The 27,729-nt window shown below is 39.3% G+C and overlaps 4 protein-coding genes and 1 pseudogene across 4 annotated transcripts; 3 read left to right on the top strand and 2 right to left on the bottom strand.

The window, feature by feature from the left end:
* Nucleotides 1-71: 71 nt before the first annotated feature.
* On the top strand, nucleotides 72-724 carry LOC115814157 (transcription factor HES-5-like; annotated as a pseudogene).
* Nucleotides 725-3,877: 3,153 nt separating this feature from the next.
* LOC115815654 (transcription factor HES-5-like) lies at nucleotides 3,878-4,454 on the top strand. Its single transcript, XM_030778623.1, has 2 exons — nucleotides 3,878-3,927; nucleotides 4,043-4,454. The coding sequence occupies exons 1-2, from the start codon at nucleotides 3,878-3,880 to the stop codon at nucleotides 4,452-4,454; spliced, it is 462 nt and encodes a 153-aa protein (XP_030634483.1).
* Nucleotides 4,455-8,619: 4,165 nt separating this feature from the next.
* LOC115815594 (transcription factor HES-5-like) lies at nucleotides 8,620-9,216 on the bottom strand. Its single transcript, XM_030778558.1, has 2 exons — nucleotides 9,154-9,216; nucleotides 8,620-9,030 (listed from the first exon to the last, which is right to left on the bottom strand). Exons 1-2 carry the CDS (start codon nucleotides 9,214-9,216, stop codon nucleotides 8,620-8,622), a joined length of 474 nt encoding a protein of 157 aa, XP_030634418.1.
* Nucleotides 9,217-13,452: 4,236 nt separating this feature from the next.
* Nucleotides 13,453-13,991, top strand: her2 (hairy-related 2). Its single transcript, XM_030778291.1, has 2 exons — nucleotides 13,453-13,506; nucleotides 13,620-13,991. The coding sequence occupies exons 1-2, from the start codon at nucleotides 13,453-13,455 to the stop codon at nucleotides 13,989-13,991; spliced, it is 426 nt and encodes a 141-aa protein (XP_030634151.1).
* Nucleotides 13,992-16,683: 2,692 nt separating this feature from the next.
* On the bottom strand, nucleotides 16,684-24,104 carry aldh4a1 (aldehyde dehydrogenase 4 family, member A1). The gene is made up of 15 exons (XM_030778811.1): nucleotides 23,941-24,104; nucleotides 22,487-22,580; nucleotides 22,267-22,359; nucleotides 21,958-22,005; nucleotides 21,592-21,747; nucleotides 21,095-21,244; nucleotides 20,838-20,912; nucleotides 20,537-20,724; nucleotides 20,148-20,221; nucleotides 19,732-19,928; nucleotides 19,333-19,380; nucleotides 19,089-19,241; nucleotides 18,586-18,707; nucleotides 17,972-18,090; nucleotides 16,684-17,877 (listed from the first exon to the last, which is right to left on the bottom strand). Exons 1-15 carry the CDS (start codon nucleotides 23,979-23,981, stop codon nucleotides 17,765-17,767), a joined length of 1,671 nt encoding a protein of 556 aa, XP_030634671.1. The 5' UTR covers nucleotides 23,982-24,104; the 3' UTR covers nucleotides 16,684-17,764.
* Nucleotides 24,105-27,729: the final 3,625 nt, after the last annotated feature.

The raw sequence follows: 27,729 nt of genomic DNA, 5'->3' as shown, positions 1-27,729 counted from the left end.
AACTGTGAGAAACACCAACGTTCCAAAAACCCACACATTCATATGGAGATTTGGGAGTATAAATAGGAGAGATGCAGCCTGTACAAATCAGACTCACTCCACACAGAGAGATCTACATCACAGACATACAACCATGGCACCTACAATCATCTCAAAGGAGAACCACACTCTGACCAACAAGGTAAGATTAGGTTCCCTAATTTCCTTTATCCACCTGTTTCTATTTTTCTCTATAATCCCTGTACTTCTGAATGTAGTTATTAAATCCCTGCTTGCTCTCTTTTTGCAGCTGAGAAAGCCAATAATTGAAAAGATGCGCAGAGACCGTATCAACAACAGCATTGAGCAACTCAAGTCCCTCCTCAACGCAGAGTTCCTCAACCAGCAACCTGACTCCAAGTTGGAGAAGGCCGACATTCTGGAGATGACAGTTCTTCTTCTAAGACAAAAGCAGCAGCAGCAGCAGCAGTCAGTGAGCATTTCCTCCTCAGTGGCTGTCAATCAAGGCTTCTCCAGATGTATCCAAGAGACTATGCATTTCCTGTCCAGGGAAGAAGTGAAGACACAGTCTCAGAGAAGACTGCTGAACCACCTCCAGAGCCTGCAGTCAACACCTGATAATAACCCAAGGGAGAGTGTTCTTTCTCAGCTGAACTCCCAAACCCATCACACCATCAGCAAAGCAAAGAAGCTTGCAAAGAGTGCCCTCTGGAGGCCTTGGTAAAATCATGGAAAAAGGACTTCAATCTTAATATATTTGTCTATATTAGACAGCATGGACAAAAAGTTTTAAAGGTTCCATTATTTTCTTTTCCTTGTTGAAAAGGATCCTCAGATTTCCATTTTAGGGAATAGTATGTTTCATTAAATTAAACATTCTTTAAACATCTAATGTTAAGTGTTCCTCAGAAACTGTTTCCTATGGAAACCAGTGTTACTACATGAGGTGGTTTTTCCATCTATTTCATTTTTTCTTTTTCACTGCTGTTTTTTGCAGTAACCTGTTGAAGTACCCCATGGGTAAAGATCATGTGTTCAGTTTTTGGACTATGACAGGGCATAGCCTATGTCCGTAATGTAGTAACCTGCATTTAGATATAAAGTGCACAGGCTGTATTTGAACAGTTTTGCAGTTCATAATGAATGATAATAAAGCAAAATGTTTATTTGTCTTTTGTAAAGACATGAGACAAGCCTTTTGCAAAGGCTTGAGAAAGACCTGGTAAATGATATTTGAGCTTCTGTCTCAATTTAAATTATTCAAGTGTGAACAATTGCATTGAATCAATGGCTCGTTTTCTCCTCTGCATATATTGCAGATTTTCAGAAACATTTCATGACAGAGATGTAATACAAATAAAATTATTATATATATAAAGTATTGTGAGTGTTCTGAAAATGTGTGTGTGTGTGTGTGTGTGTGTGTGTGTGTGTGTGTTTGGGGAGGGGGGGTGTCAGCCATGATTTTTGGCTACCTCTGGCTTGATTTTTGGCCAGCTAATCAGAAGTTCTACTTTCTAATACATATCTTGGTGTGGGTGTGTTTATCTTAAACAATAGTGTCATCAATACTACTATTACTACCACTAGTACTACCACCATTACCTCTACTACTACTAGTAGTAATAACCATGACAACAATACTACAACTACTACTAACAACAACAACAACAACAATGATAAAAAATAATGTTGATGATGATGATGACAATCTGTCGTTAATATAAGGAATGTTTAATAAGTGATATCAATTACAACATGATGACAAAAAATATCAATGCTGAATTTGATGATGGGCTGTTGGTTATTATATCACAAATACGCCTTCACAAAAGGCAACAACAAAATTTGAGAAGCACACTCAAAGTAGGACATGTTAAAATGATGACGTAATGAGTGCCATACACTGAGGACAATTTCTAAATTACATCAAATACACGCAAATGTTGCACAAAAGAGCGTTATAATGCTATAAATCTTACAACACACTTATCCCTGGACAAAGATATTGAACAGAGGCAGATACATAGTGACAAGTCCAGAGGGTATAGGTACAGAGACCTTGATGGTAAGCACATGACTGTTTTACCACGGTCTCCACAGTGCTCTTCTGGATCTTGTCGACGGCCGTTTTGGTGATCTCACACACATCTGTCCGGGCTGTGGAGCAGACAGGCGCATCTGCAGTCCTGTCCTCTGGAGCACATAGAAACGCTTGATCTCCTCTCTGTCAGCAGGTTGCAGGTGCGCGTGAAGGGATAAGTGGCGCAGGGTCTCTTGTAAACATTGTGAGAAACCACGTACGTAGCTTGAGTTGGCAGTGGAAGTTGCCCGTTCTCTCAGGAAAATGACTGCCATTTCTAAGATGTCTGCTTTCTCAAGTTTGCTTGTCGGCTGGTCGGACATCTGTCTCGTTTGAAGAAGAGTTCGTAGCTGTTCGATGCTGTGGTTAATTCGATCTCTCCGAATTTTCTCCACAATTACCTTGCGAAACTGGAGAGAGAAAGGCAACGTTAATAAACTGAAAAGATATTTGACGAGATCTGATTTGAGTGGAAATATTTGAGTGGGGGGGAGCGGGGGGAGTAGAATGGAAGGATCTTTTATCCTGTTGACTTACTTTGTTGTCCTCCGACATGTTCGCCTTTGAGTGTCGATTGTGATTGCTAGGTGCCATTCAGTACTTTGAGAATAAATGTGGAAAGGTGATGGAGGTGGTCCTGTCTTCGAAATAAACGCTTGCGGATGACTGCCTGTATTTATACGAAAAGTTTGCAACGTAATCGCGGGGAGCTCGGGCACTTGTAGTTTTCCCACACTGTTGACCAATCGCAGGGTGACAGTAACAACAATTTAAACTTGATGATGCTCCCACTTGTCATAAAACATGCGGACTTACTTCCTCTGTTAGTGTGGGAAAACAGCGACACGGGCCACTCAGCGTGTGTCTCACACCTGGCTTGACGTCCTGTTTAGTCCGTGGTACTGTCAAGTTAGCGCGAGGTGACAAAGTGTCCTCGACACGCTTTCGGAAGATAGTCTTTGATCCTGAAACGTGTGAAACAAGTGCAGTTTGAAAGTGTGCTATTCCTCCACCCCGGCCCTAGATGGTTTCAAAAGAGAGACTTCAAAGGAAGGTTTTATTGTACCTTTAGTCTGACACAACAAATCTTTAAAAAAAAAAAAAAAAAGCGTATTCCACGTGCCTCTCCCGAGGTTGGCGTCGCGTGTCTCATGGCTAAGCAACAAATGGAAGTTATGTTAGAAGTTCTCAATAACTCAAAATAGTGACAACTGAAATATGGGAAGATCTCTCATGTCTTTCCTCAACATAATAATGATACCTCGGTTGTTTAATCTAGCCACTGTTTCAAACACCTCATTTCACCCCACAGCACAAGGCTTGTCAGAATGTCTATATAAAATAAACTTTCACGTCATGCTTCTCTTTTTTACAGAGCCTAGTCTCCTACATATATACATTCTGAATATCTTTGGACACCACATCTATATTTAATTTACATATTTGTAAGATGTGTGATGCATTTAAAAAAGAAAGAAAGAAAGAAAGAAAGAAATTGAAAACAAAGTCAGAAACATAACTGAGATTAAAAAAAAGAAAGAAAGAAAGAAAGAAAGAAAGAAAGAAAGAAAGAGGAACACTGCAGAAAAGACCTAATATAGAGCAATTAAAGTGGAAGGGTGAAAGGTGTGTTTGATTTGATTTGTTGTGTTGTGTCTCATTTACTGTCCTCTGAATGAGGGAAACTTAATCTTGCCTAGCACTCATGCCTTTCTAATGCTAATGTACTCCTATAAAAAGCAGAGAAGGACCCAGAGTCAGCTGACAACTGACTTGCTCTTTCCACCTGTAAGAATGGCTCCTGTCTACACCAGTTCTATGCTCTCAAACAAGAAGAAACATAAAGTATTTATATTGTTCTATATTTTTAAAAAAATTAAAATTATTTCACATGATTTATTTCTGTGCACCTTCATTGAATGGGACAAAGCACTAACTGAATTTATCTTTTCTTCTATGGCTGAGAAAACCAGTTGTGGAGAAGATGCGCAGAGATCGTATCAACAACTGCATTGAGCAGCTCAAGACCATGCTGGAGAAGGAATTCCACCAGCAAGATCCCAACACCAAACTGGAGAAAGCTGACATTTTGGAGATGACGGTTGTTTTCCTGAAGCAGCAGCTACAGGCTCAGACCTCAGCCCCTCAGAAAGCTCACTGTGACGGCTACTCTCAGTGCTGGAGGGAGACCATGCATTTCCTGTCTGCCAACTCCAAGGTGAACGCAACGCTTCGCCATTTGAACCACTGCCCAAGCACGCAAGGAGCAGCAAAAGAAGTCTCCCACCTGTCTCCAGTTACTTCTCAACTCAACCATCTCCCTGTGAAGCAAGAGACCAGTGTCCACAGACCTGTCTGGAGACCTTGGTAGAGACACTGATGAGACTCTCTTTTGTAAACCAGATGGGTGTTTTCCATCCCATATGAAACAGGAAGTATAATTTCCAGTGCAGATATACTGACCATCTTACGAGGTGAAGAGAACTGTACAGAGTATTAATGAACCCCACTGCTAGGCACTGTGTTCCTTGTAAAGACATGATTCATGTCCTATTTTTGACTAATTGTCTTCACAGTGAAGATGAATGTCTAATCTCTGTCATTTAATTTGAGTGGAGTTGATTTAACAGTTTTATAAAAGTTGAAACTGTGAACTAATTTTACTGGTAGGAAAAATATGTCTTTGTAAAAAAAAAAGTATATTTATTTAAGCACTTATTTGTCAAAATCTTTTTCTGTTGCCTTAAGGTAACGAATAAATTGTTTCCTTTTGTAAAGGAGGATTATTTAATTTCATCAAAGTGTATTTTTTTATCATAAAGAATTGTTGAGTATTCTGACATCAATTAGCAAATTGCTGTTTTTGTTTTACTTGCATATTTGTAAATACAATATATGCTTCAACTACTTTTATGACCTCTGCATCTATACTTACTCAAACTTAATATTCTGCTTTTCACACCTTTGTGAACCCCCCCCCCCCCTTATTTAATTTGTCTAACATGAGTTACACCTGGTTTTTGTTCATTTACCTTATTTGCTTCTGTGTATACATAATCTTACATTTCTTGGTGTCTTTGTGATGTGTTCTTGTCTGCTTGGGTTTACTGGGACTGTTCCTTGTTGATTTGCAGTTCTCTGGTTACTGCCCATCAGCAGGGCCACCTGTCATGTGTATATCAGTGTATATCACTACCTGTCTTGTGTATATCAGTGCATTTCAGTACCTGCCTTGTGTATTTCAGTACCTGTCTTGTGTATATCAGTACCTGTCTTGTGTATATCAGTATATGTTAGTACGTGTCCTCTGTATATCAGTGTATATCACTACCTGTCTTGTGTATATCAGTGCATTTCAGTACCTGCCTTGTGTATATCAGTACCTGTCTTGTGTATATCAGTATATGTTAGTACGTGTCTTCTGTATATCAGTGTATATCACTACCTGTCTTGTGTATATCAGTGCATTTCAGTACCTGCCTTGTGTATTTCAGTACCTGTCTTGTGTATATCAGTACCTGTCTTGTGTATATCAGTATATGTTAGTACGTGTCTTCTGTATATCAGTGTATATCACTACCTGTCTTGTTTACCCTGTGTCTGTTCCTGATCCTGAGATTGGCTGATTCTAGTCTTGTTACTCCTCACACTGTTGGAATAAAGACCTTGGCTTGCCCATGCTTACAGTTTCCCATGAACTTAATGACATTACTTGAAACTTGATAAGCTGCCAAAGCTAAAGTCCTTTATTTCAGGGCAATCTTGTGATATGATTAGATTATAGAGGAACTTTACCTATTGTTACCATGCTTATTTTCTAATATTAATCCCCATCTTGCTGCATATTTGCCCTTATCTTCTCTATGAATACAGTAAGTAAATCATAGACAGGCTATGTTTTGGTCAGGAAATGCAATTGATTTCCCAGTATTTGCCACCATTTTCACAGAAGGGACACATACTTAGCCATACAATATGTGTCAAGATATTTAGTCATTAATTACAATTACAGAAGGTTTTATCTCATTCTCATTCATGACAAATAAGGAGTGAGACAAACACGTGGAATCGAACGGAAGAGTATATACTTCAGGTTTGATGTTCTTTAATGAAACACATAAATGTCTGTGATAGTAACATGTTAATATGACTGGATTTTTTTCTTATTTACCGTAGATTTTCCAATGGAAGACATTGGGGTGTAGCTGTGCATGTGTACAAGCTCAGCAACGTGTGCACAAGTGCGAGCATGTGGGAGCACGAGGGCACTTGTTTGTGAGGGATGAAAGGAGGGTGTGTGTGTGGGGGGGGGGGGGGGGGGGGGGTTAATGCCCCTGTTTGTACAGCCAGTCCCACTATGTGCTGTCAGGTCAGGTTTCATCAGACAGCTGGTGAGCCCAGTGGATGAAGGGCCATACTGACTGTTACATGTGTGGGGCCAGCTTCTCCCAGGATTTCCCACACTTTTGACTCAGTCCCCCCTTTCAGCACAGGCACAAAGGAAGTGTGCCGCACTAAATTACCCATTAGCCACGGCAGTGTGAATTCTGACCCCTGTCTTCCACTGCTTTCATTCAAATCTATTGTTTAAGAGAAAGCAGTTTGTCTGCGGTTCTCATCAACTTGTTGCAAAACTGGGATGATCTCCTACTGGTTGTAAGATTTTTGTTTCTGAGACTGCACATTTCTGATAACTGTTTGATTTTCACAACAATAACACTATACAATGGTTAGTCATTTTTAAAACAGATTCGTTTGATTTCTCTTTTTTTTTTACTTGCCAAATGTATCTTATTGGAAACATCATTCTATACCATATACCATCATTCTATACCATAATGAGTGTGCCTTGAAAACTGTGCCCTTGTTTCAATTATCACTTTATTTTCGACATTTCATTTGTCTGTGGAAAGAACTTAGTTTGGTGAACAAGTTTATTCCGTGGTTTGTGGCATCAGTGACACTGTAGACATACTTTTCACACTATAGTCTGTTAGGTGAAGTGTTAAGGTGGGGAGCGAGTTTATGACTGTAGCTCCAGTAGAGTATATGGCAGGATGGGCATGTGCCTGTGTTAACTTTACTGCTATGGGAAGTCTTTGGTCTCACCCTGGGGTAAGAGGGTGTCAGTATAAGCAGGTGGTGTCCTCATCTATCCCAGGATCAGAAGCCCCCCCTGCCTCCAACCCACACACACACACACACACACACACACACACACACACACACAAGCCCCCTTGTGACATACATACTCCTCTTCTCAAAGCTCCCTCCCACCCACAACCATGGCAGGTCTGCCCCAAGGCACAAGGCATTGATGTTATCATGTGTTACAAGCCGCTCCGTGATTGGTTGATGAGTGTGGGAAAGCTGCAAGTGCTCGAGACCCAGGCCGTCAGACGCAGACAATGTATTGTAACTAGAGTATGTCTCTGTGTGTAATTATTCTTTACTGGAGACTGACATTTAGCAGTGCTGATTGCATGTCTAAACATAACATGTTTCATTAAAGAAGCATGATTATGGAGTAGAATGACCATAACAACAAAAAGATTAGCTCTGAGCAGCTCATTGTTGATATGTCACAAAGCATTGTCTGTAAAGCCAGGACAACAGCATAACCCGTCTCTGTGTGTATATGTGAGTTACCACTTTGATCTTGGCGAACTATTCGACCGTTTGGACCCCCTGGACAGTAAGCATTTATGAATAAATATGATTTGACAGGACAGTAGCTTGTGATGGAAAAGCAGAAAGTGTCCCTCTCTCTTTATCTGTCTTTTACTTTTGGAAGGATGAAAAATGAATACTTTAAATTGCACATATATTTATATATATTTTGACACCGGAAACCTTGAAATGTTTAATATTACTGTATATTACAGGAATATATGAGTAGTTACCGCAAAGATCATGTTTGTGCTGTTTGTTTGTGCAGCTATGCAAGCTGTTTGGAGAAATTAGTACCTGTCCCTACCTGTTCAGGTACAATGCAACTTGTCATGGTCATAGAACAGAATAAAGAGAGGTAAAAAAGTTTTAAAAATTACTCATTTTATTGAGTGACCATATCCACAACTGAACTGATCACTATTCCGCTGCACCACAGTGCAAAATGGTGAAAGACATCCTTCACAGAAGGTATAGTCAGACATGTGACATCAGTATCATCCAAATGGACTATACAAACAGAAAACAGCTAATAATGAGCTGAATACAAAGCTACAAAACAATTTTCAAAGTAAAGAAAATCTTTTACAGAGCCAAGAATTGCTTGAATTAAGACATACATTTCTCTAATAAGCACAGCCTATTAAATTTGCTGCATAAACATATTACACAGCAGTTAAAACTTATAGAAGTTTAAAAAATACTCTTCAATGTGAAGGAAATCAAAGGACTTTTTCTATAAGAGAAAAGAGTTAAAGTTCTTTCCATTTCAGGTAAGAACACATACTGGAAAGATATATATCTCCTACATTATAAGAGATGGAAAACACCCATCTGGTTTACAAAAGAGAGTCTCATCAGTGTCTCTACCAAGGTCTCCAGACAGGTCTGTGGACACTGGTCTCTTGCTTCACAGGGAGATGGTTGAGTTGAGAAGTAACTGGAGACAAGTGGAAGACTTCTTTTGCTGCTCCTTGCGTGCTTGGGCAGTGGTTCAAATGGCGAAGCGTTGCGTTCACCTTGGAGTTGGCAGACAGGAAATGCATGGTCTCCCTCCAGCACTGAGAGTAGCCGTCACAGTGAGCTTTCTGAGGGGCTGAGGTCTGAGCCTGTAGCTGCTGCTTCAGGAAAACAACCGTCATCTCCAAAATGTCAGCTTTCTCCAGTTTGGTGTTGGGATCTTGCTGGTGGAATTCCTTCTCCAGCATGGTCTTGAGCTGCTCAATGCAGTTGTTGATACGATCTCTACGCATCTTCTCCACAACTGGTTTTCTCAGCTATAGAAGAAAAAATAAATGCGCTTAGTATTTCTGCTTCATTTGGTTCAGTTATGACACACAAAAATATGTAATACGAAATAATTGAACAGTGGATACACATGAAATACTCAAAATACTTACTTTATGTTTCTCTTTGTTTGAGAGTGTTGAGTTGGCAGAGTCAGTGGTGTAGATAGGAGCCATTCTTAGAGATGGAGAGAGTGCTGTCTCGCTGAGGAAGGCAAGTCAGTTGTGAACTGAGTGTGGAGCCCTCTCCCCTTTTTATAGGAGCGCATTAGCATTACAAAGGCATGAGTCCCAGGCAAGATTAAGTTTCCCACACTCAGAGGCCAGTGGGTGAGGCATCCACAACAATAGGAGAGGCATCAATTATTTCATGGTTAACTGGCCTCCTGGCCCCGACAGAGGGATTGGTCTTCCAGATATCAGAGGCACAGCCTGAACACAAGCAGGTCGTTACGTTTTTATTACCTGGGAATCCTCCTTTTCCCTGATAAACATAATGCAGATGGGATCTATGAGGCAGTGGCTGTATCCCAAGGGGCATTAAAAACATATAGATAAGAAATTGTACGTCTTATCTGCTCAGTGCAGTTATAATGAAATTTCACAGCTGGCAAAGGAAGGGCATTACACAGATGAATATTAGATTTTTTTTAATGTAATGGAAAATTAAGATATTGTGTATGTCTCTATTCCCTATCTTAGGCATAATAATATTTTAAATAAAAAAAAAAATTTAAGAGTCTGTTGTTTTGCCTCCCATGTGAACACACACACACACACACACACACACACATACAGATTTGGTATGTAAGTATGTATGTGTGTGTGTGTGTGTGTGTGTGTGAGAGAGAGAGAGAGAGAGAGAGAGAGAGAGAGAGAGAGAGAGAGAGAGAGAGAGGGAGCAATGCTTTCATTGTGAATGTCAATTAACCACAATTATACTCTCCCCTCGAGGATGGCACACTTCTATTGTCAGGGACCCTCTCCCCCCCCGGAGAATATTGGGTAATAAATGGATGGATAGTGTGGGAAACCCAGGCAGGATCCTGCTCACACGTTGTCAAGTCAATAGAGCTGCTCCCCTCCCTCCCTCCCCACACATACCCTTTGAACCTGCTGCTCAGATCAGAGGCACCGCTGGGCCATTGGATGTGTGTATGTGTGTGTGTGTGTGTGTGTGTGTGTGTGTGTTCTCACTAGCCGTCTTTCACATCACCTGCTCTGAACCCCTGCACGCTGGTAATCTACTGCCCGTTACCATGCCTCTCCCTTCCTCAAGTCTATCATTAACTAGACATGTGCTTCAGCATCTGTTTCTAAAGCATTACTCTGATATTATGCAATTGAACATGGCCTTTATCTTATTCAAGATCACTCACAGTAACAATCCTGAGAGAGTTTTTTTCAAGATGTTACACACAATAATCCATAAACATGTCACAGCCAGTAACATTTATGATAATACATTTGTGGTACATTTCAATAAACATTTGTGAAACATTAGGTTTAGGGAGCACAGCTGGATTATCTGCACAACTGATAATGAATGTGTTTGGAATTTAGTCAGTTATTTAGCACTTCATTTTTTTAATGATAAAATAATGATTTTTTTTTAATGAGAAAGGGAACGACATCTTTGAAAAATGATCCATACTTGACAAGTCATGCATGACTGATGCTAAATAAAAAGGAACTTGAGAATATTTAGTTAGTGCTCAAATCACCATGCAAATATGCGTAAGGATGCCAGATGTCTTTTGGAGGGAAATCTTCCCTTCACTTCTCTTTTCTTTAGCTTTTTTTTCTTCCTCTCTCCTCACGACGCGCATTTCTTAGCAGTGAGTCATCATGACAGACGACGCAAATAAAGAGGCATCATTTGAGAATGAGAGCATTCCAATGTGGACATTCTCTTCATTCAGAGGGAAGCCAAAGCCTCATAATTATCCTCTTCACACACACACACACACACACACTCTCACAGACACACACACACCATAAACAGTCACTATGGCAGTGGACCCAGCTGCCCAAGAGTGTGCATGGCCAAAGCAGGGCTCTCCAGTGAGGAATGTGTGAGAGCTCTGACCTGTGCCTGTTTCCCACACTTTGGCCCCATTCAGCACGGTGCCCCACCCTGTTGCCAGTGATCCAGTGCAACTCATTATGCTTCAGCCTCAATAGACCATCTGGAACTCTGCTTATACAGACAAAGCCTTCCACACCCCCAAACACCTTAGCCACCAAGGTCACACAGGTAGATGGTTGTTGAATGATCCCACCAAAGCACAGATTCACAGACTCAAACAAGTACACGCGTGCACAAGAACGAGCAAATCATGCTCGTTTGAAAAGACAAAAACATCAAATCACAACATCCAGGAGCTGCAATCATTTTTTTCACTGACAAAAAAAAATAGTAAAGTTCACCAGCAGCACAACAGTACGATCATTAGTTACATTCATCGTAATTCCAAAATAATTTTGTTCTGACAACCCTGATAGATAATCATTTCACAACCTTGTGGCAAATGTGGGCCTTTCTTTCTATTTCTTTTTGTTTTTGTTTGAATGACCACCAACATACTTGCCAGTGTCGACATACAGAGAGAGTTTATAAATGGAGCAGAATGTATTCAACGCTGTCACAGTTTCCCGCTTCAAGTGGCTTTTCATGGTTTTGCCTGTGAATACCAGGTCATGTGATACAGGAATGCCATTGAGCCTTGCCCACATCAAGGCAAAGATTTGTCCCCTGTGTGGGGAGGTCAGGGGGTTCCCAGGTCCTGAGCTGATGGAGTGGCAGGGACACTTCACACTGTGCATGACGCCCTGCATCTGTCTCCTCTGTGTGTGAGAGAGGCTCAGGCTAGGGCACACGCAGTCAAAGCTTGTTTGGCAGAATGGCAGGAATGTATTGTGCCCCAACAAGTCACTTTTGGCGGGAGTTAAAGAGTAAGTGTGGGAAAGAAGCTTGGCTTCACCCACCCTCAACATCCCCAAACACTCATGGACTACTTGTGGCGAGACCACAAGGTGCCAAGAGATCAGAAGCAATGCATTCTTTTTTTTTTTTTTCTAACACACGGCTGTATTTAAATGCAGTGACACTCTACAAGGGTCATTTAAAAGCAGTCTGTGTTATTTTTTGTTAACACACTTTTTAAAATATATTTCGCTGAAATAATTTCCTTTTGTTTAACTTTGCTTCTATTTGTTTACCTATTTGTACAATAAACACGTGATGGATCCATTAGAGAAACACATACACAAGTTTGAATGTTTTCAAGTAACATGATTGAGAGGAGTATATTGTCGTAGTATATTGTGTTAATCCACTTTCAGAAATCAGTCAACTTGTAAATTAGATCAGCTCTCCTGGAAAATTATTTGCCTGGCTTTTATCACTTATTAAAGTTATGAGATGTGAAGTGTAAAGCATGAAATACGTTAATACTTTGCTTACATAACCGCTTCAGAACTTTCGCGTCATATTGTAGTCTAACTAAAAGCAAACCAAACAAAATTCTTTTGAAAGTTCCTCAACTGAGTCCAGTTTCCCGCGCACAGGAGCCAGCTGCGCTTTTGAGTTGACAGACGTCGTCTTCGAAGTCTAATCCTGGAGCCCGTGTTGTCCCAACTTTCCCACAGCATCAATTCAATAGACGACCAATGGAAGTGTGCCGCATTCAGTTCAACATTAGTAATGGTCCCTCAATGAGACCTCCAGTTCCCAAGAGGGCACAGGGCCTATTGAATAACAATTAATAAGAGAGCTAATCGTTAAGGGAATATATTCAACTAAACTGTAAATACGTTGCCATTACATAGTCTTCCTACAGCTAGTATTTAGAAGACGATTTTATTGTTATGGCTGTCAACAAACTACATTTTTATTTGTTTGTTTACAAACGATATCTTATTGTAACTTTTTTATTTCTAAATAAATGAAATACAGATATATGATTTATGACATGTAATTCCTGTGAAGATTCTATCACAGTTTAGATATAGTTCGTTGAATCATATCTTATTCTGTTCCTTCAACTGTTATTCAAAACAAGGATGATACTCTCTCCCGCTCTTTTCGTAAACGCTGTTGAACGACGCGGTGAATGAGACCGTTGTCTTAGGTCATATTGTCAACTATTTCATGGTTCTCATCTTTCACATACTCCACCTGTTCGCGCGCGCGATGTTCTTCTTTTGTGTCCAAGCTCAGAGTGACACTGAGTGGGCTAATTAAAGCTTTTCTTGATGCTTTGTTCGTTTCTGATTGGCTAGCTAGTGTGGGAAACCCCTCGCATGCCTGAACACACACAGGGGACCCCCTGAGGGAAAATGTATAAATTGAGGAAGCCTGGCACGTGGATAGTGGTCGACTATCTAGCTTCTTCTGGTGAACTGACTGAAATGGCGCCAACCAACACTTGCAGCTTAACAAAAATCGCAAAGGATAAAATCAAAGTAAGTCATCTTAAGAATAATCAAACTTGGGAATTCTAAAGAAAACATTAATGTATAATAGTTGTGTTCTTCACCCAAGTACCTAATAAGCTATTCCTCTTATTTTCCTGCAGTTGAGAAAGCCAGTGGTGGAAAAGATGCGCAGAGACCGCATTAACATCAGCATCGAAAAACTTAAACTACTTCTCAAAAGAGAACTGAAAGCTGTTCAGCCACAAGGAAAAGTAGAGAAAGCCGATATCCTTGAGATGACGGTACTCTACTTGAGAAACAACACGCAATTACCGCTGACTTCAAACACTTCGGGGCAGAGCTACGCCAGGGGATTCTCTAAGTGTCTGGAAGAAAGTCTGCGCTTCCTCTCTATGCACAATCAGCTTAAAGATAAAAAAGCTGCATTCAGTTCACATCGAGAAAAGCAAACAGAAGCTACCCGAAGCACAACCAAAAGTATCCCTGTGCAGCCACTTTGGCGACCATGGTGATGTTCCTCATCACACGACAGTTTCAAAACAGAGGATGATGTGTAGTCGTTGTACTAAGATAAAGTGTCAGTGTCCTCTCCGAGTAGGTAATTTATTTGCCATTTAAAGTTAAGTCGTAGGCAGCATCTGTCACTGTCCGAAACTGAACAGGCCAAGGTACTGGATATCTAAACGTTTCCGTGCCTTGTTGCTGAGATCATAGCTCTTTACATTTTGTAAAATAGGGGTGTACCACCTAGTGGTATTTCCGAGGAAAGAATGTTTATGTTTCGCCCTATGGGCTGAATTTCAAAATATCCTTTGAGATTTTGTAAACTTCACTGAACGCAAGTCTCAGAATGTGCACTTATAATGTCTATCATATTGATAGAATGTATGAAAAATTTTAATGCTGATGTGTGGGAAAAATAAAAAATATGTTTATGTTATCAACACATTTTGCATTGCAGTTTCTTACTGAAATGATTGAATTCTCCTGCAAAACAGACAAGAAATATATTAAGGCTGTGTTTTTTAAATTACAGAATATATATATAAATATATCCTATCAAAACGTGTTATGTTCTGATGAGGAGTAGTTTTGTGTAAATTGTTTCTATAGCCAAGGTGTTGATTCACTGAAAACTGCATGAGTAAAAGAATTTGAGGTGCTCCCAGGACTCAGTAGGACAGAAAAGGTCAATTATTCTACACAGTCTCCATAACAAAGCATTCCAATGCAAGTTTCAATTAATAACGTTAACATTTTGACATATCTTGTTTGAAGTGATGCACAAAATACAATTGAAAACAAGATCACTGCAGAAAATAATTGCTTCTAGTGCTATTTTTACTTGTATATGTTCAACAATGATTGCCTTTCAGAACTCTTAATAAACCACTTGTTTCAGATTAAAAGTTTTGTAACCACTTAGTTGTTCTTGGAATCTGCCTTTGCTTTGAGAAGTGTGTTAACACTGTAGCAGCTAATTCACAGCTGTTGCTGTAGAAAACCTGAAACAGAAGACACAATTCCAAACTCTAAAGTGCACAAACTATTGGTCACCTAAGTGTGTGAACAGCAATAATAGTATATGACTGTGAGGGATCCTTGGACAGAAGTCTTTCCCAGGCCATCACATTCATTGGTTTGTCTGTGAAACTACAGGGTGTGAGAAAGTGTGTCTGAGTAACATAATGCAATAAAGCAACTGCCTGAACACAAAGTGTGTAACATTTCAGCTCCCCATTCACTTTGATGGAAGCTTATAAAGCAAATCACCAAGTGTGTGGCTGAGATCTACACAGCTAATGGGAAGAGACAGGCTGATCTCAGTCTGCTCACTGATTAAACTAGAATCATCTTGACTCAGAAAGGTCGAACAGTCATAAACTGTATTTCTGCTGTTCAGAAACTAAACTAACTGTCAGTTTTGAAGAAACTGCTATATCTCCTGCTCAAATTCCTTCAAATATCACTATATCAAATTAGTGTTTGAACAGGCTGTAATGTTATAACAAAAACAACAACAAAAAGGTAAATTGAATTACATTAAAATTCTTGAGGCTGTAAAATTAGCAGCTGGTACAGGCTCATTAATGGAATCATTAAGTCACAAGACCACCTCAAAGTGTAATTTATCTAAAGATCACTTTCCTGTCAAATGAAACATGAGCTTGACCATTACAGCGTCTGACTAAGTGTCTGGGACCTTTATTTACAATCCTCTGCACATTAGGAAGAGGAGCCACAACAACTGCTGGGATGAGACCATTTTTTTTCACCTAAGTCCCTTTGATGTAAAGCAGAGAGATAAAGTGTGATCATGGGAGCCATGCACCAAAGCCAGAGCAAAAGCTCTTTTCAGTCTCATGGGTAATAAAACAGACCTCTTTGAATTGCTGCAAGCCTACAACAATAGACTGGTCCACCCATTTTCACCCAAAGGAAATACACATTGATTTAAGATATTATTTTTAAGCTATTTTGCAGAAGAGGTGTAGGAGAATCCTGACTGACTCTTGTCAAATATTTCCAACAAAAAAAAAAAAAACAGTTTGTGCAGTGAGAAATATGTTATACTTTAGACTCTTTAGCTGGATCAGTTTGATGTAACAGAGGTGTGGTGGAGGTGGTTGGGTGGGGTGGGGGTGGGGTGGGGCACCATGAACCAAGGCTGTTGAGGAAAAAAAAAAAACAGATCATAGAACAACCTTGAACTGGAGCAGTCCAGTGGAGACTGAACTTACTAAAACCAGTCCAGCCTGGCACTGATTAACAGAAATAATCTCTCTATACTAAAGCCCTCAGTCTTGTCAGCTACGTAAAACATTGTTTATGATGAAATATATTTGCTGCAATGTCATAACCAATCCTGAGCACCACACCGGCCAAGTCCAAAAGATTGTTGTTTATTGAAGCCCTTGGAAAGAGTAAAAGTTTTCAACTTGTACAAATGAAAATCAAGATAAACAGGTGATTAGTCAAGCTATTTGCAATTAATGTAGTAGTCACATTTCACTTTTCTTGTGTGTCAACTTTCATTTGTACTCAATATTCCAGTACATCTGATCAGTTTTAAAATGTAAAATCTAATATAAGATGTAGAGATTAAGAATATGGTATAATTTATATATATATGTTCTTGCTTTGTTTTACCAAAATATATGAATATATATCAGGAGGCAAAAAATATATTATCAGGAGGCAAACTAGTTTCCATATCATTCCTTTATTCAGGCACTAAAGGTTTTAGTACGGTTTTTCTACAGGAAGCTAACTTGCTCATTCTTTTAAAAAGTAATTGCTTTAATCTTTTTATATGAATGCCTGGATGGATGAGATTAGAACAGAATATGCATAGTAATAAAAGTGCATATGATATTGATTTTATATTTTACTTAATATTTCTTTAGGACAACTGTGAAACAACTGCTGTAATACAATACCTCATATTCTCTCATTACAATTACAATCATAGTTTCAGAAAAGCCAGTGCATTAAACCAATCTGTATTTGATGTGGCAGAAATAATTCTGCAACAGAATCGAGATCAAATTCAGTTAGACCATGAAAACCTGGCAGACATATCCCTCTTCTGTTATACAGTTCCTAACATTTATGTAAATCAAACTTTTTCAGTCCAAAGGTAGATTTAATATTGGTCTTCAAAAAATATTGATATTACTGTAACAGATTGTTAATAACCGATGTTGTGAGTTTCAGCATTTCTGTAATACAAGATAAAATAACGACACTCTTTTTCCCTCTGTGCAGACAATGTATGAGAGATAGAACCTAAGAAATGGTCAACTACAGCAGTGACCAGTGTGAGATATACCAGATAGAAAAGCCTAAAGAGAGAGAGCAACTTTCAGTGCATTTTCCAAAATTACTATTAGTATTTTTTCAATTTTCATTAAATGAACTATTTATACCACTATGATAAAATCCATAGCATTGGTTTTGCAGATGTCACAGGCAAGAGAAGTCCATCTGATCAATGTTGGATACTCTCATGTGGTTGTCATCACAAGGACAGACTGACCTAACAAAGCACTACCACAAGAGGGTGCTGTGACTTCAGTCTTCTCTGTTACACAAGCCTGACGGACATCTCGAGCATCTGGCACAGTGAATCACTTTGCCAGGGATATATGTTAAGTCAATTTTGGATCTGACAGTTCACATTTGTTTTCAAGTCTGAATTGAAGGCGAAGGAGAGGAAAAGACTTCATAAAAGGAAAGTTTGGGGTTAAATGGACCAACAGTGAGTAGAACAACGAGGCTTTTCTCAACCCATATAAGCATATTTCCAATCACGGAGTGGCACATGGGTCTCTTTGACAACCTGAGGAGATGTCCACCGAAGAACGTAGTGAGGTCCACCAGGCTTGTCGTTCGTACCTAGACAGACAAAAGAACATCGTGTGTCAGAGAGTAACATATGAGGAGTTAGCCAAAAGGTCTATAAGTAAATCACATGCACAGGTCTGCTGACCTGATGCTCTGGAGCCTCCAAATGGCTGCTGGGCCACAATGGAGCCAGTAGATTTGTCATTAACATAGTAATTCCCTGCTGCGTTTCTCAAGATTTTGGCAGCCTCATCCACCACAGTCCTGAAACAAAAAAACAGGGTTATTGAAAAACATGCATTACTGTGTACTATGTAAAACCTACACTGGACAATTAAGCATTTATAGCACTGTTAGGGTTTTCACATATGGTTTTATGCATTTGAACGTTTAAGAGCATGAAGAATGATACAATGGAAGCAAAAAGATAAAAGTAAAGGAAGCATGAAATTAAAAACAACAAAATTAAAATTTATTAGACAGTTAACCCATCTCTATTGCATGTTACAAAACAATAAAATAAAAAAGCCTGAGGCCTAAACTACGAATAAAGCAGATTCAAAGAAAGTACAAAAAGCTAAAATCACACACTTCTCTTAAAGCAAGCTAAATCTTTAACTAAACTTCTGGTCTGCTCCATTTCACCCGTCTGTTTTTTTCCTCCTAGACCAGGATTGCAGGTCTTACTACATAAAACTACAGCTAGAAGTGCTCTGCACAGACAAACCATTTCATTTCAAACTACTGCGCCACACTTACTTATCCTTGGAGAAGATGGCTCCTGTAAGAGCATACGGGGATGTGTTGTCAATCAAATGCAGCACCTCCTTGTACTTATTTTCAGGATAAACGTAAACACTCAGAACAGGCCCGAAGATCTCCTGCATGGGGATATAAAACCGACAAGTATAAGAGACTGCTGAAATTGACTCCCTTTATCCAGAAGGCCGTGATACAAATGAATGATACGCATGATGGTCTTACTAACACTGCAGTGGGTGAGGGACTAGAGGATGGGCGGCACCATCCATTTGTGAAGTAAAGCATAAGCTAAGGGGATTCATTTAAACAAACAGAGCAAAGTCCGCCCCACGCGCTGCTCCGAGCCTATTCCTGTGTGTGTTATCCACAGATCTAAAGCTCTTTAAATTGTTAGTGTCTGACCCATCAGAAGTGGTTACCCTGCCGTCCATAAAAATGAAAAAGTAGCACTTTTTTCGTTCTTTTGGAATGATCATTAAGCCAAATGATAATGACTGCACCTCGTTCATAATGGCATCTTGAGGGTCTTTAGTTTCAACAATGGTGGGATCAACAAAGTAACCCTTCTTGCCATCACAGTTTCCTCCCGCAATGACGGTCAAATTTGGTGAAGACTTGGCATGCTCCAGCCACTTTTGAATTCGGGTAAATGACTGAAAAACAAAAGCACAACCTTAAAAAAAAAATCTGAGACGGAGTAAAGCAAATACAGAAAAATTCCTTTGAATTTGATGAAAGTGATACCTTATCATCAATAACTGCTGAGAAGAAGGTGCTAAAATCCTCCACTGGCTGTGGGATGAGAAAAAAAAAAACATTGTAGTCATTGTAATTTGGCAAGTTTTAAAAGTCTCATCTAAAATGCAATGTGAATTAGTCTCCGGTCAAAAACTAACGGGTGCTTTGGCGTTTATAAATATTTGATATATTTTGCATGTATTCATTTGAATGGAACACGTGCATATCTACAAAAAGCAGAGTAACCGGCTTTGCTGTGATCCTATCCTACGAGCAAAGCAGATAATAAACCAAAATATTAAACCATTTGACCATGACATTCAGACACGGTTAACCGTTTGAGCTCGGCCTGTTTTGACTGAGACCTTTGTTGTAGGAAATCCTAAGAGAAGCAGCTTTACTCACATCTCCCACTTTGATTTGCTTGTGAACGGCGAGGAGCTCCTGTTTGATCTGGGGCCACAGGGAGTCTGGCACGTACATCCTAGAGCAGGCTGAGCACTTCTGCCCTCCATACTCAAACGCAGACCGGATTGTTCCATTCACCACACTGTGAACATCCGCAGACTTGTGGACAAAATGGAAGTTCTTTCCGCCACATTCTGAAAGTGGACATATGTTAAAAAGCATGATTCACAGACACAAGTTATCAGGAACAATTTTTAACTCGATATCGATATTCAATATGAAATACGTCAAATACACTTGTTTATAAAAATCATGTTCAAAAAGATGATGTGTGTAAGGGGGACAGTGTATGGAAAGCCTAAGGTGAAATATCAGTAACAGAGTTGTGCTCATGAGTGGAGAAAATCCCTCACCTCCTGCCACACGAGGGAAGTTTTTGTAGATATCAAGATTTTGGGCCACTTGCTTCCACAAACGCTTAAATGTTCTGGAGAGAAAGAAATACAATAGGTCTTAAAAGTTGTTTTGTATTGTCACCCAAATTTACAAATATTTAATGCTTCTAGGCATCCTTGCAATATCTCCTCTCCGGGTGAAAGACACATTGTCTCCTCTCATTTCTGTTCATTAAGTAATTATCAGTAGTTTATCTACAACAGTTTCCTCACAGAGTAGCGTGGTTAACCACACAATAACAAGCACTGATAAGTCACAGTCACAAGGTCATTATGAAGGGCAAGGTTATGTTAAGCCTCAGAAATACATTTGCTCATACAAATCAACACAAAAGAGAGAGACATACGGGACACTGCCAGTGAAATTGATGCCAGCCAGATGCTCTGAAGCAGTAATGGCGTCTCCAAACACTGGTCCATCAGCTGGGACAAACTGGATGATGTTGGGAGGCAGGCCGGACTCTCGCAGGATCTTATAAACTGCATAGCTGGCAGACATAGCTGTGTCACTAGGTTTCCACAGCACTACATTACCCTGCGACAAACACAGGAGTGTGATCAGACAAGTTCTATTACGGTATTGACCAAACAGCTGAGCATTTAGTTCTCTCTTTCTGTCTGCCAAAGGTAAACAATGTACCAACTCACCATTAGAGCTGGGGTGCCGGCCAGGTTTCCACCAATCGCGGTGAAGTTGAACGGAGCGACAGCAGCCACAAAACCCTAATACGGGATTTGAAAGAGACGACATTCTAAGCACTACATATGTCCAGTTACAGTTCGGCAGAGATCCAGAGATACAACAAGCGCTCAGGTAACACGTACTTGACCTTACATTCTAACACAAACACAAACATTAGGAAATCCCTTTGTTCCTGTGAGGGCTGCGGTATAAGGGAACCCACCTCCAGACCTCGGTATAGCATGGTGTTGGTGCTGCCGTCACTGTCCAGGGGCTGCTGATGTTCCAATTCAATGGCGTGTTTGGCATTAAACCTGAAGAAGTCAATCAGTTCTGCAGCAGCATCAATCTCAGCCTGCACTACAGTCTTACCCTGAAAATAACATCATAAATAGCATTAACATACAGAATACAAATGTATAATGTAGACATCAATGCAAGGTCCTGGGCATTCTGCAGTCATTAACGTTTTAATTTTTTCCTCAGGATCTCCTAATTTGGTATGTCCAACTGCCCTTTGACTCTTGTAAGTCTCCTCTTCATGTGGCTTCCTCTGAAAGGCATGAAGTCACTACATCTTTGGACACCACAAGGAAACACAACTGGAGTGCGTTACTTGGGCAATTAAACTTTGGATCTGTTCACCTTCTAAAACAATTCCAATGTGAAGACACAGCCGGTTGTTTATATTCTTCACATAAATGCTGTGGAAATCCCTACCTGCCCAAGCATGGTCTTGGCTAGCACTTCTGCTCTCTTAGGTCCACTGATGATGTCAGCAGCCTTGAAAAGAATCTGGGCTCGGTCCTGTACAGGCTTCAGGTCCCATTCTCTCCGCGCAGCTACTGACGCCAGGATGGCTTTGTTAAGAAGCTCCTGTATGACATATGGGGATAAGTTCATATATAAACTGTCATTTCTCATTTTTATAATGATGATGAATGTGTGAATACAGATGAATATGGCATATGGATGTATATTGCTGTATCTAATTTAAACCATCTTAAAAACAGTGCAGGAGATATGAAAAAAAGATTTTGTCTGATTTACATATATAGCTGTAGACTACAGGAATCCTTTCCTTACCTTATCAGCATAGCAGAACTTTGCCACTTTGTGAGAGTGATTGAAGGGCTTTGAATAAGGAAACAGTTGTTTGTTGTGAGTATGAGGGATTACAATGAGATAAGCAATGTAAAGGAATGAAATAATATAATAAAATATAACATAAAACATTCACCAATATGCATTTATTTTTTAAGTCATTTAGAAGGACAATTCCGTAAGGGAATAATCAGAAGAAATTTTGCAACGGGAGCAACACATTCAGTTTGTTTTTAAAACTGTTACGTAAACCGAGTGACTGATTTCAAGCGTGTTATGAACTCTGCTCACCGAAAGTTGGTATCGGATATCTTTGGTCCAGACTTCTTCGTCCCCAACCACACATGGAATCTCCTCTGTCTTTCCCTTAAGCTCCTGTAGAGCCTGTCACACAAAGACCAGAAAGGTATGCACACATTCATATTCACAGCTACAAGAGAGCGTGTTAGACTAATCAGAGCATGTTAAGGAGGAGCAAAGTGTGTGTATGTGTGTGTGCACACACATTCACCTTCTCTAGTTGAACCCTCTCTGGACTCCCTTCCTTGAATGCTAGGATAGGTTCATTCTTCACTTCCACTGCTGCACAGGCAAAAGTCTTAAACCTGATCAGAAAAAAAAATACCATCTTATCATATACTACGTTTATTTTTCTGCGGTGCAGTTAAATATTCATGACAACGAGGTCTCTCTGTCTCACTTTAATATGGTCTTATCTGAGGTAAATACAATAGCTAACACAGGTATAAAACTTTCAACTTTTTGCTCCTATGAATGCAGAGTCACCGACAAGAAGCAAACTTGTCACAGTGCCAGGAGACAACAGCCCATCGACCTGAAACTGGTTTTATTGCTCCTGATGCGAGATCATGGTTGGACACTTCAACCACCCACTGCTGGTTTAATCTTGCTTCTGTTTATAGGTAAAAATTGGCCAGCAACTGTATCAAGTCTCTCAATGAGTAACTGACTTTGTCTCAACTGCACCATTGGACATTGAGGGGGTACGTACTTATAGGATCCAGCACAATCGTTACAATAAATGAAAAAGAAAAGTCTTCAAATGTACAGTCGATTACATTAAGCGTGTATACAATGAGGCCGTGCACATTACTCGCCACAACATGTGCAACTCATCCCCCATGGTTCACTGAACGATACCAGCCAGCGTAATGGAAAATTACAAACAAAGCTGTATCAGTTTTGAGATTCCCCTCCCATAAATATTGTATGAATAGGCACTACAGTCGGCTTAAGGTGCAAATGCTTCATCACACTCAAAGGGGTTGCGATGTCACTCATTGCGTATTTCTTGTCTTTGATTTATCTTTGGCAAATCAACTTACAGCGACACTTTCTATCCAGTTCTTCTTACGATGAATTTTTGGTCAAAACATCAATATAAGCAAAAGGGGGAAACAATGGTTATTTCACAGAAAGAAATCTTAAATGGTAAACTTGTTTTGCTTTGACCATGGTAATGTGAGACACCAGACTGCACCTGTAACAACATGCACTTAGTAGGAGGCAACAATGTTCTCGTCACTTCCTAAAAACTTCTGACTGAGCGGCACAGCATGCAGCTAGTCCTCTATGAAAAGCATAAGACATAATTGTCAAGTACAGCTGTCCGGAGCTGGCCTCAAGAAAGACATCTAACAAGTCCTCCTTTCACAAAGTGCAAAATAGAATTCCTTACGTTATTACATAACACTACGATGGCCTTTTTTAACCTAAAGGTTTGCGCATTAACTTTCTAGAAAATTCCATGACTGACGAATCAACAAACGAATTCATTATGTCTATATGTATTTTTTTTTTAAAAAAACCCTTAAACCTGTGACCGACTTGAACGCTCAAACGCAGTACCCTACATGGTTTAGAATCAGAATTGCTGCAAATGACACTGAACAGTCAAAGACAGGTAGAAGGGGATCATGTGTGCACTCATGTGAAAGAACATACCCCCTCCAAGACTGACAGAGCGCGGACCTCACTCGCAGCATTTCCTAACGGAGGACTGAGAGAAAGATGAAATTGTACAAGTCAGTGTAATGCCCAAATGGACAGCAACAGCAGCATGTGTCAATTTCTGACACGGTAAGAAGAACGTTACTAGACAGGCTTGGTGCTTAAACTAGCAACATGTATCGCGATCACACAGCCTACTAATCAGGATATACCATTCTGTCTCGAGGAAGACTCGTTCAAATACAGGTATTTTTTAAATTTAATATACCCTTATTTTGTATAAATATTGTGAAATAAAGTTTCTTCATTAATTTTTAATTCATTTTCATGTCTACATATTTGTATAATTAAATACAGTAAAGCACTGTAAAATATTATATTCTCACAAAACCCCTCTGAAGCCTGAATGGAATGTCCAAGAGGGCGAGTCTGTGACTGGCCACTCAGCTTAGAGCAAGTTCTCCCCTAGCCAATTAAAAAGGCAGTCATTCTTGACTCGAAAAGTCTATTTATAAAAGATCTAGTGTAAACAGTACATGTTTCGTAAAGAGCATGTGATAGAAGAGTAACAGTAATTTATTTAAGTATTTTAATATACGTGTTATATACTTTCATACCTTCGATATTTATAGACGAAATGTCATAACTCTGATGGGGACTGACGGTTTTTAAAATACTGACAAATTGTGCTACAATTACGGAATTACGGCATTAATTACGTGACAATAACTGGACAGACATAACCTTCAGTGGCCATTGACTGATTCAGAGGCCATTAACTTGGGCTATGTGGGTCTCTGTACCAAAAGTACGTTTATTCTGTACAACAGTCAGAATTTGCAGCAAGTCCTCAATACATTTGAATTGCCAGTGCCATTTATAAAAAAAGCTTTTTGGCAAATGTAATGCTTGAAAGTTGCACAGTACTCAAAGAGAGATAAGGGACACAGGAGAGTAGTCTCTCTTCTTTCTTAATTTCGTTTATTTATTCATTTATTTTATTTCTTTTTTTTTATCCCCAACACCGGTTACATTCAACATTTTGAAATGTTTGTGCACCCATATCCCAAACAACAAATGCAAAGGTTTTATTAATTTTTTTTCAAAAACAAAAATTTCCACAATGACCAGAAAAGAACAGTGTTCAAATATATGTTTAAATTTCAAGACAGGAGATACACAAACAAACAAACAAACAAACCAACAAACAAAAATACCAGAATTAAGTCTAAAGTATATCATATTTATTTCAAGGAAATATAAAGAATACTATTGTGTACAAAACCTGTATGTGATGCCATTTTGACTATGCTTAGCTGTATTTGACCAAACATTGAGCAGATGTGGTATGAGGGTCATGTGTTGACATTAAAACTGCCCACATACAAAAAAACAAACAAAAAAAAAAAACAATTTGTAGGATGTTGAGATATTTGATTCAATTCTTTGATTATTAGACTTGACAGTCACATCCTCTCACCTCTCCTCTAAACTGTGCCACTTTCAAATTCATCCTTTAAACAAAAATATAAACGCACATATGTCACTGACCAGTTAGAATGAATGTAATTTTATAATATTATACCAAATTCTGCTCTACCTTCCACAAAATGTAATATTCGGAAATCTTTAAATAAAAGAACATGTTCCGTGGACATGTATAAAACAAAACCCAATTCCACAGTGCACTTTAAATCACGGCTACCTTTAAGTTGTGTAATGGGTGTCTATTCTGCTTAGTAAAACATGAAACAAAACTAACTTTATTGCAAACTATATATTAATGACATGTTCACTCCAGGTAAAGCATTCTTGAGTCAAGGTCACCTTAATGGTGGAGTGTCTGCTTTAGTAAAAGTTGTGTCCTTTTATGAATGTGCCTAATCAAGAAAAGAAAATTGTTGAGTTTGGCAGTGGCTTATTTGATATTTTGCTGTGGGATTCATAATGCTACACTGTCACTAACTCACAGGCTCTTGGTTGGACAGCATATCTAAATACAAACAGCAGCTTTTCCTTTTTAACATAGTAATCATGTCGTGAATACAGTATGTGAAAGTGTATGACATTACGCTTCGTGGTGATTCTAATGTACAGAGAGACTGTGAGAAACAGTCTCGTATTCAGTGACTGAAAGGTAGGCTGCCAACTAAAAGAGTCTGAGGAGTTTGTAACAGACTTGTCTTTTTAACTACAACACATGAAATCATACATAACATACATAACAAAGCCATTAAATACTGCCTTTCCCAGGGTCTGTTCTAGTTTGTCGGGCTGGTTTAAGATTTAAAACTTGAAATCAATTACTTTAGTTCTCCTGTTACATAGAAAAGAGGACCAGCAGTGTTTCTTACTTAAGGATAAATTCTGACCATGTGGTTCACCTATAATGCCAAGTCAACTACAGCAGTGTTAAAAAAAATGCCAATAACAAATCACTGAATTTCTTGATACCATAACAAATCCACAGCTTAACTGTCATTGTCATCCAATATTAGATGATCCAAAGTTTACATATTACAGCAAAAGTATTGCAGTATGAATTACACTAGACTGAAACGGAAATTCAACACACTGCTCTTGCAATTCTAATTTAGTACGCAGTTACTGAAATTGTTTTGTGTATGTTGGTCAAAGATAATTGTAATGATAAATAGCTGGATCATTTCAGCACCCTAACACCCGTTCCCATTCACCCGCTATAAAAGACATAAGGAAGATACAAATGCAATCATCTCTTTTTTCCTCTTCAAACTCAGTTGCTGATTCAGTGCTTATGTTCATATCTTATATTAAGCATATTACTTTAATTCCCCTCACCGTCCCCATGCTTTGCCCCGGTTTGATTGATTAATGAATATAAATAAAAGATATTTCAAAGAAATAATATGACACAAAGAATGCATGTCTTAAAACAAAAGTCACTATACAGAGCAAGAAGAACAGAAAGGCCACTGAGGTATGGCATGCCAACAAACCTCTATATACAGACAATGGCTTTCTGAGCCCAGTCAAAGAGACAGAATGATGAATTTTATGGAACAGTGCCCCCTACTGGCCAAAATGAAGTGCTTTAACAAGAGGATTGGTAATTTGGTGATTTGTAAGAACTGTCTTCATCCCCAATGCACTAATGCTGAAACACTGCTGTTAGTGTGCACTGCTAGTGGTAAGTGACAAACACCTATAGACAGCATTGATAGAAAGGCCCTTAATACAATCAGAATCTTTACCTGAAGATTATAAAAGATTCTCAGAAGCATCTGGGCTGCTGAAAAGAAAAAAAATTAAGGCAGCACTGTGTCCACATTTTTGTGAAAGACCAAACAGTTCTTCATAATTAGAATAGCTCTAACATATATAAAAGGCTTTATAGAGCTCAAAAGAGTGCAATATTAAAAATCAAGGAAGCGAATACATAGTAAGGCAGTCCAAATGAATTTATAGCTTATGTTTAGGCACACAGCTTTGCAATGTTGGAGATCTGAATATTGAGTGGTGAATGATCAAGAGAACGATCAGTCAAGAGACCAGTGTAATGGTGGACATGCTCCACCTGAGAAGAGAAACTCATTGAAGATTTCGGCTACAGTATAGGGACACTGTTCCATCAACTCCTCTCTCGGGCGCGTAAACATTGTGTGCCTCCCAGTTTTTCTTTGAGTCATAAGATTGCAGGAGCACTCTTAATAACAGATCCAATCACCTGCCCAGCAAAACAAGGCAAATAATAACACAGGTAACAAAGATCAGTCCTCAAATAAGGCTAGCCAATTGCATAGA

The sequence above is a fragment of the Chanos chanos genome, chromosome 6 (genome assembly GCF_902362185.1).
Source record: "Chanos chanos chromosome 6, fChaCha1.1, whole genome shotgun sequence".
Classification (NCBI taxonomy): domain Eukaryota; kingdom Metazoa; phylum Chordata; class Actinopteri; order Gonorynchiformes; family Chanidae; genus Chanos; species Chanos chanos.
The sequence above is the reverse complement of the archived record's forward strand: the minus strand, read 5'-3'. Positions and strand labels throughout refer to the sequence as shown.

What these genes read in the sequence shown, in the direction of transcription:
- LOC115815654 (XM_030778623.1), top strand. Translation starts at nt 3,878, where the DNA reads ATGGCTCCTGTCTACACCAGTTCTATGCTCTCAAACAAGAAGAAACAT. An exon ending in TCAAACAAGAAGAAACATAA is followed by an intron (nt 3,928 to 4,042) that starts AGTATTTATATT and finishes TTTTCTTCTATG; the next exon opens with GCTGAGAAAACCAGTTGTGG.
- LOC115815594 (XM_030778558.1), bottom strand. Translation starts at nt 9,216, where the DNA reads ATGGCTCCTATCTACACCACTGACTCTGCCAACTCAACACTCTCAAAC. An exon ending in CAAACAAAGAGAAACATAAA is followed by an intron (nt 9,031 to 9,153) that starts GTAAGTATTTTG and finishes TTTCTTCTATAG; the next exon opens with CTGAGAAAACCAGTTGTGGA.
- her2 (XM_030778291.1), top strand. Translation starts at nt 13,453, where the DNA reads ATGGCGCCAACCAACACTTGCAGCTTAACAAAAATCGCAAAGGATAAA. An exon ending in TCGCAAAGGATAAAATCAAA is followed by an intron (nt 13,507 to 13,619) that starts GTAAGTCATCTT and finishes ATTTTCCTGCAG; the next exon opens with TTGAGAAAGCCAGTGGTGGA.
- aldh4a1 (XM_030778811.1), bottom strand. Translation starts at nt 23,981, where the DNA reads ATGCTGCGAGTGAGGTCCGCGCTCTGTCAGTCTTGGAGGGG. An exon ending in AGAGGGTTCAACTAGAGAAG is followed by an intron (nt 22,360 to 22,486) that starts GTGAATGTGTGT and finishes TTTGTGTGACAG; the next exon opens with GCTCTACAGGAGCTTAAGGG. An exon ending in AGCAAATCAAAGTGGGAGAT is followed by an intron (nt 19,381 to 19,731) that starts GTGAGTAAAGCT and finishes CTCATCCCACAG; the next exon opens with CCAGTGGAGGATTTTAGCAC.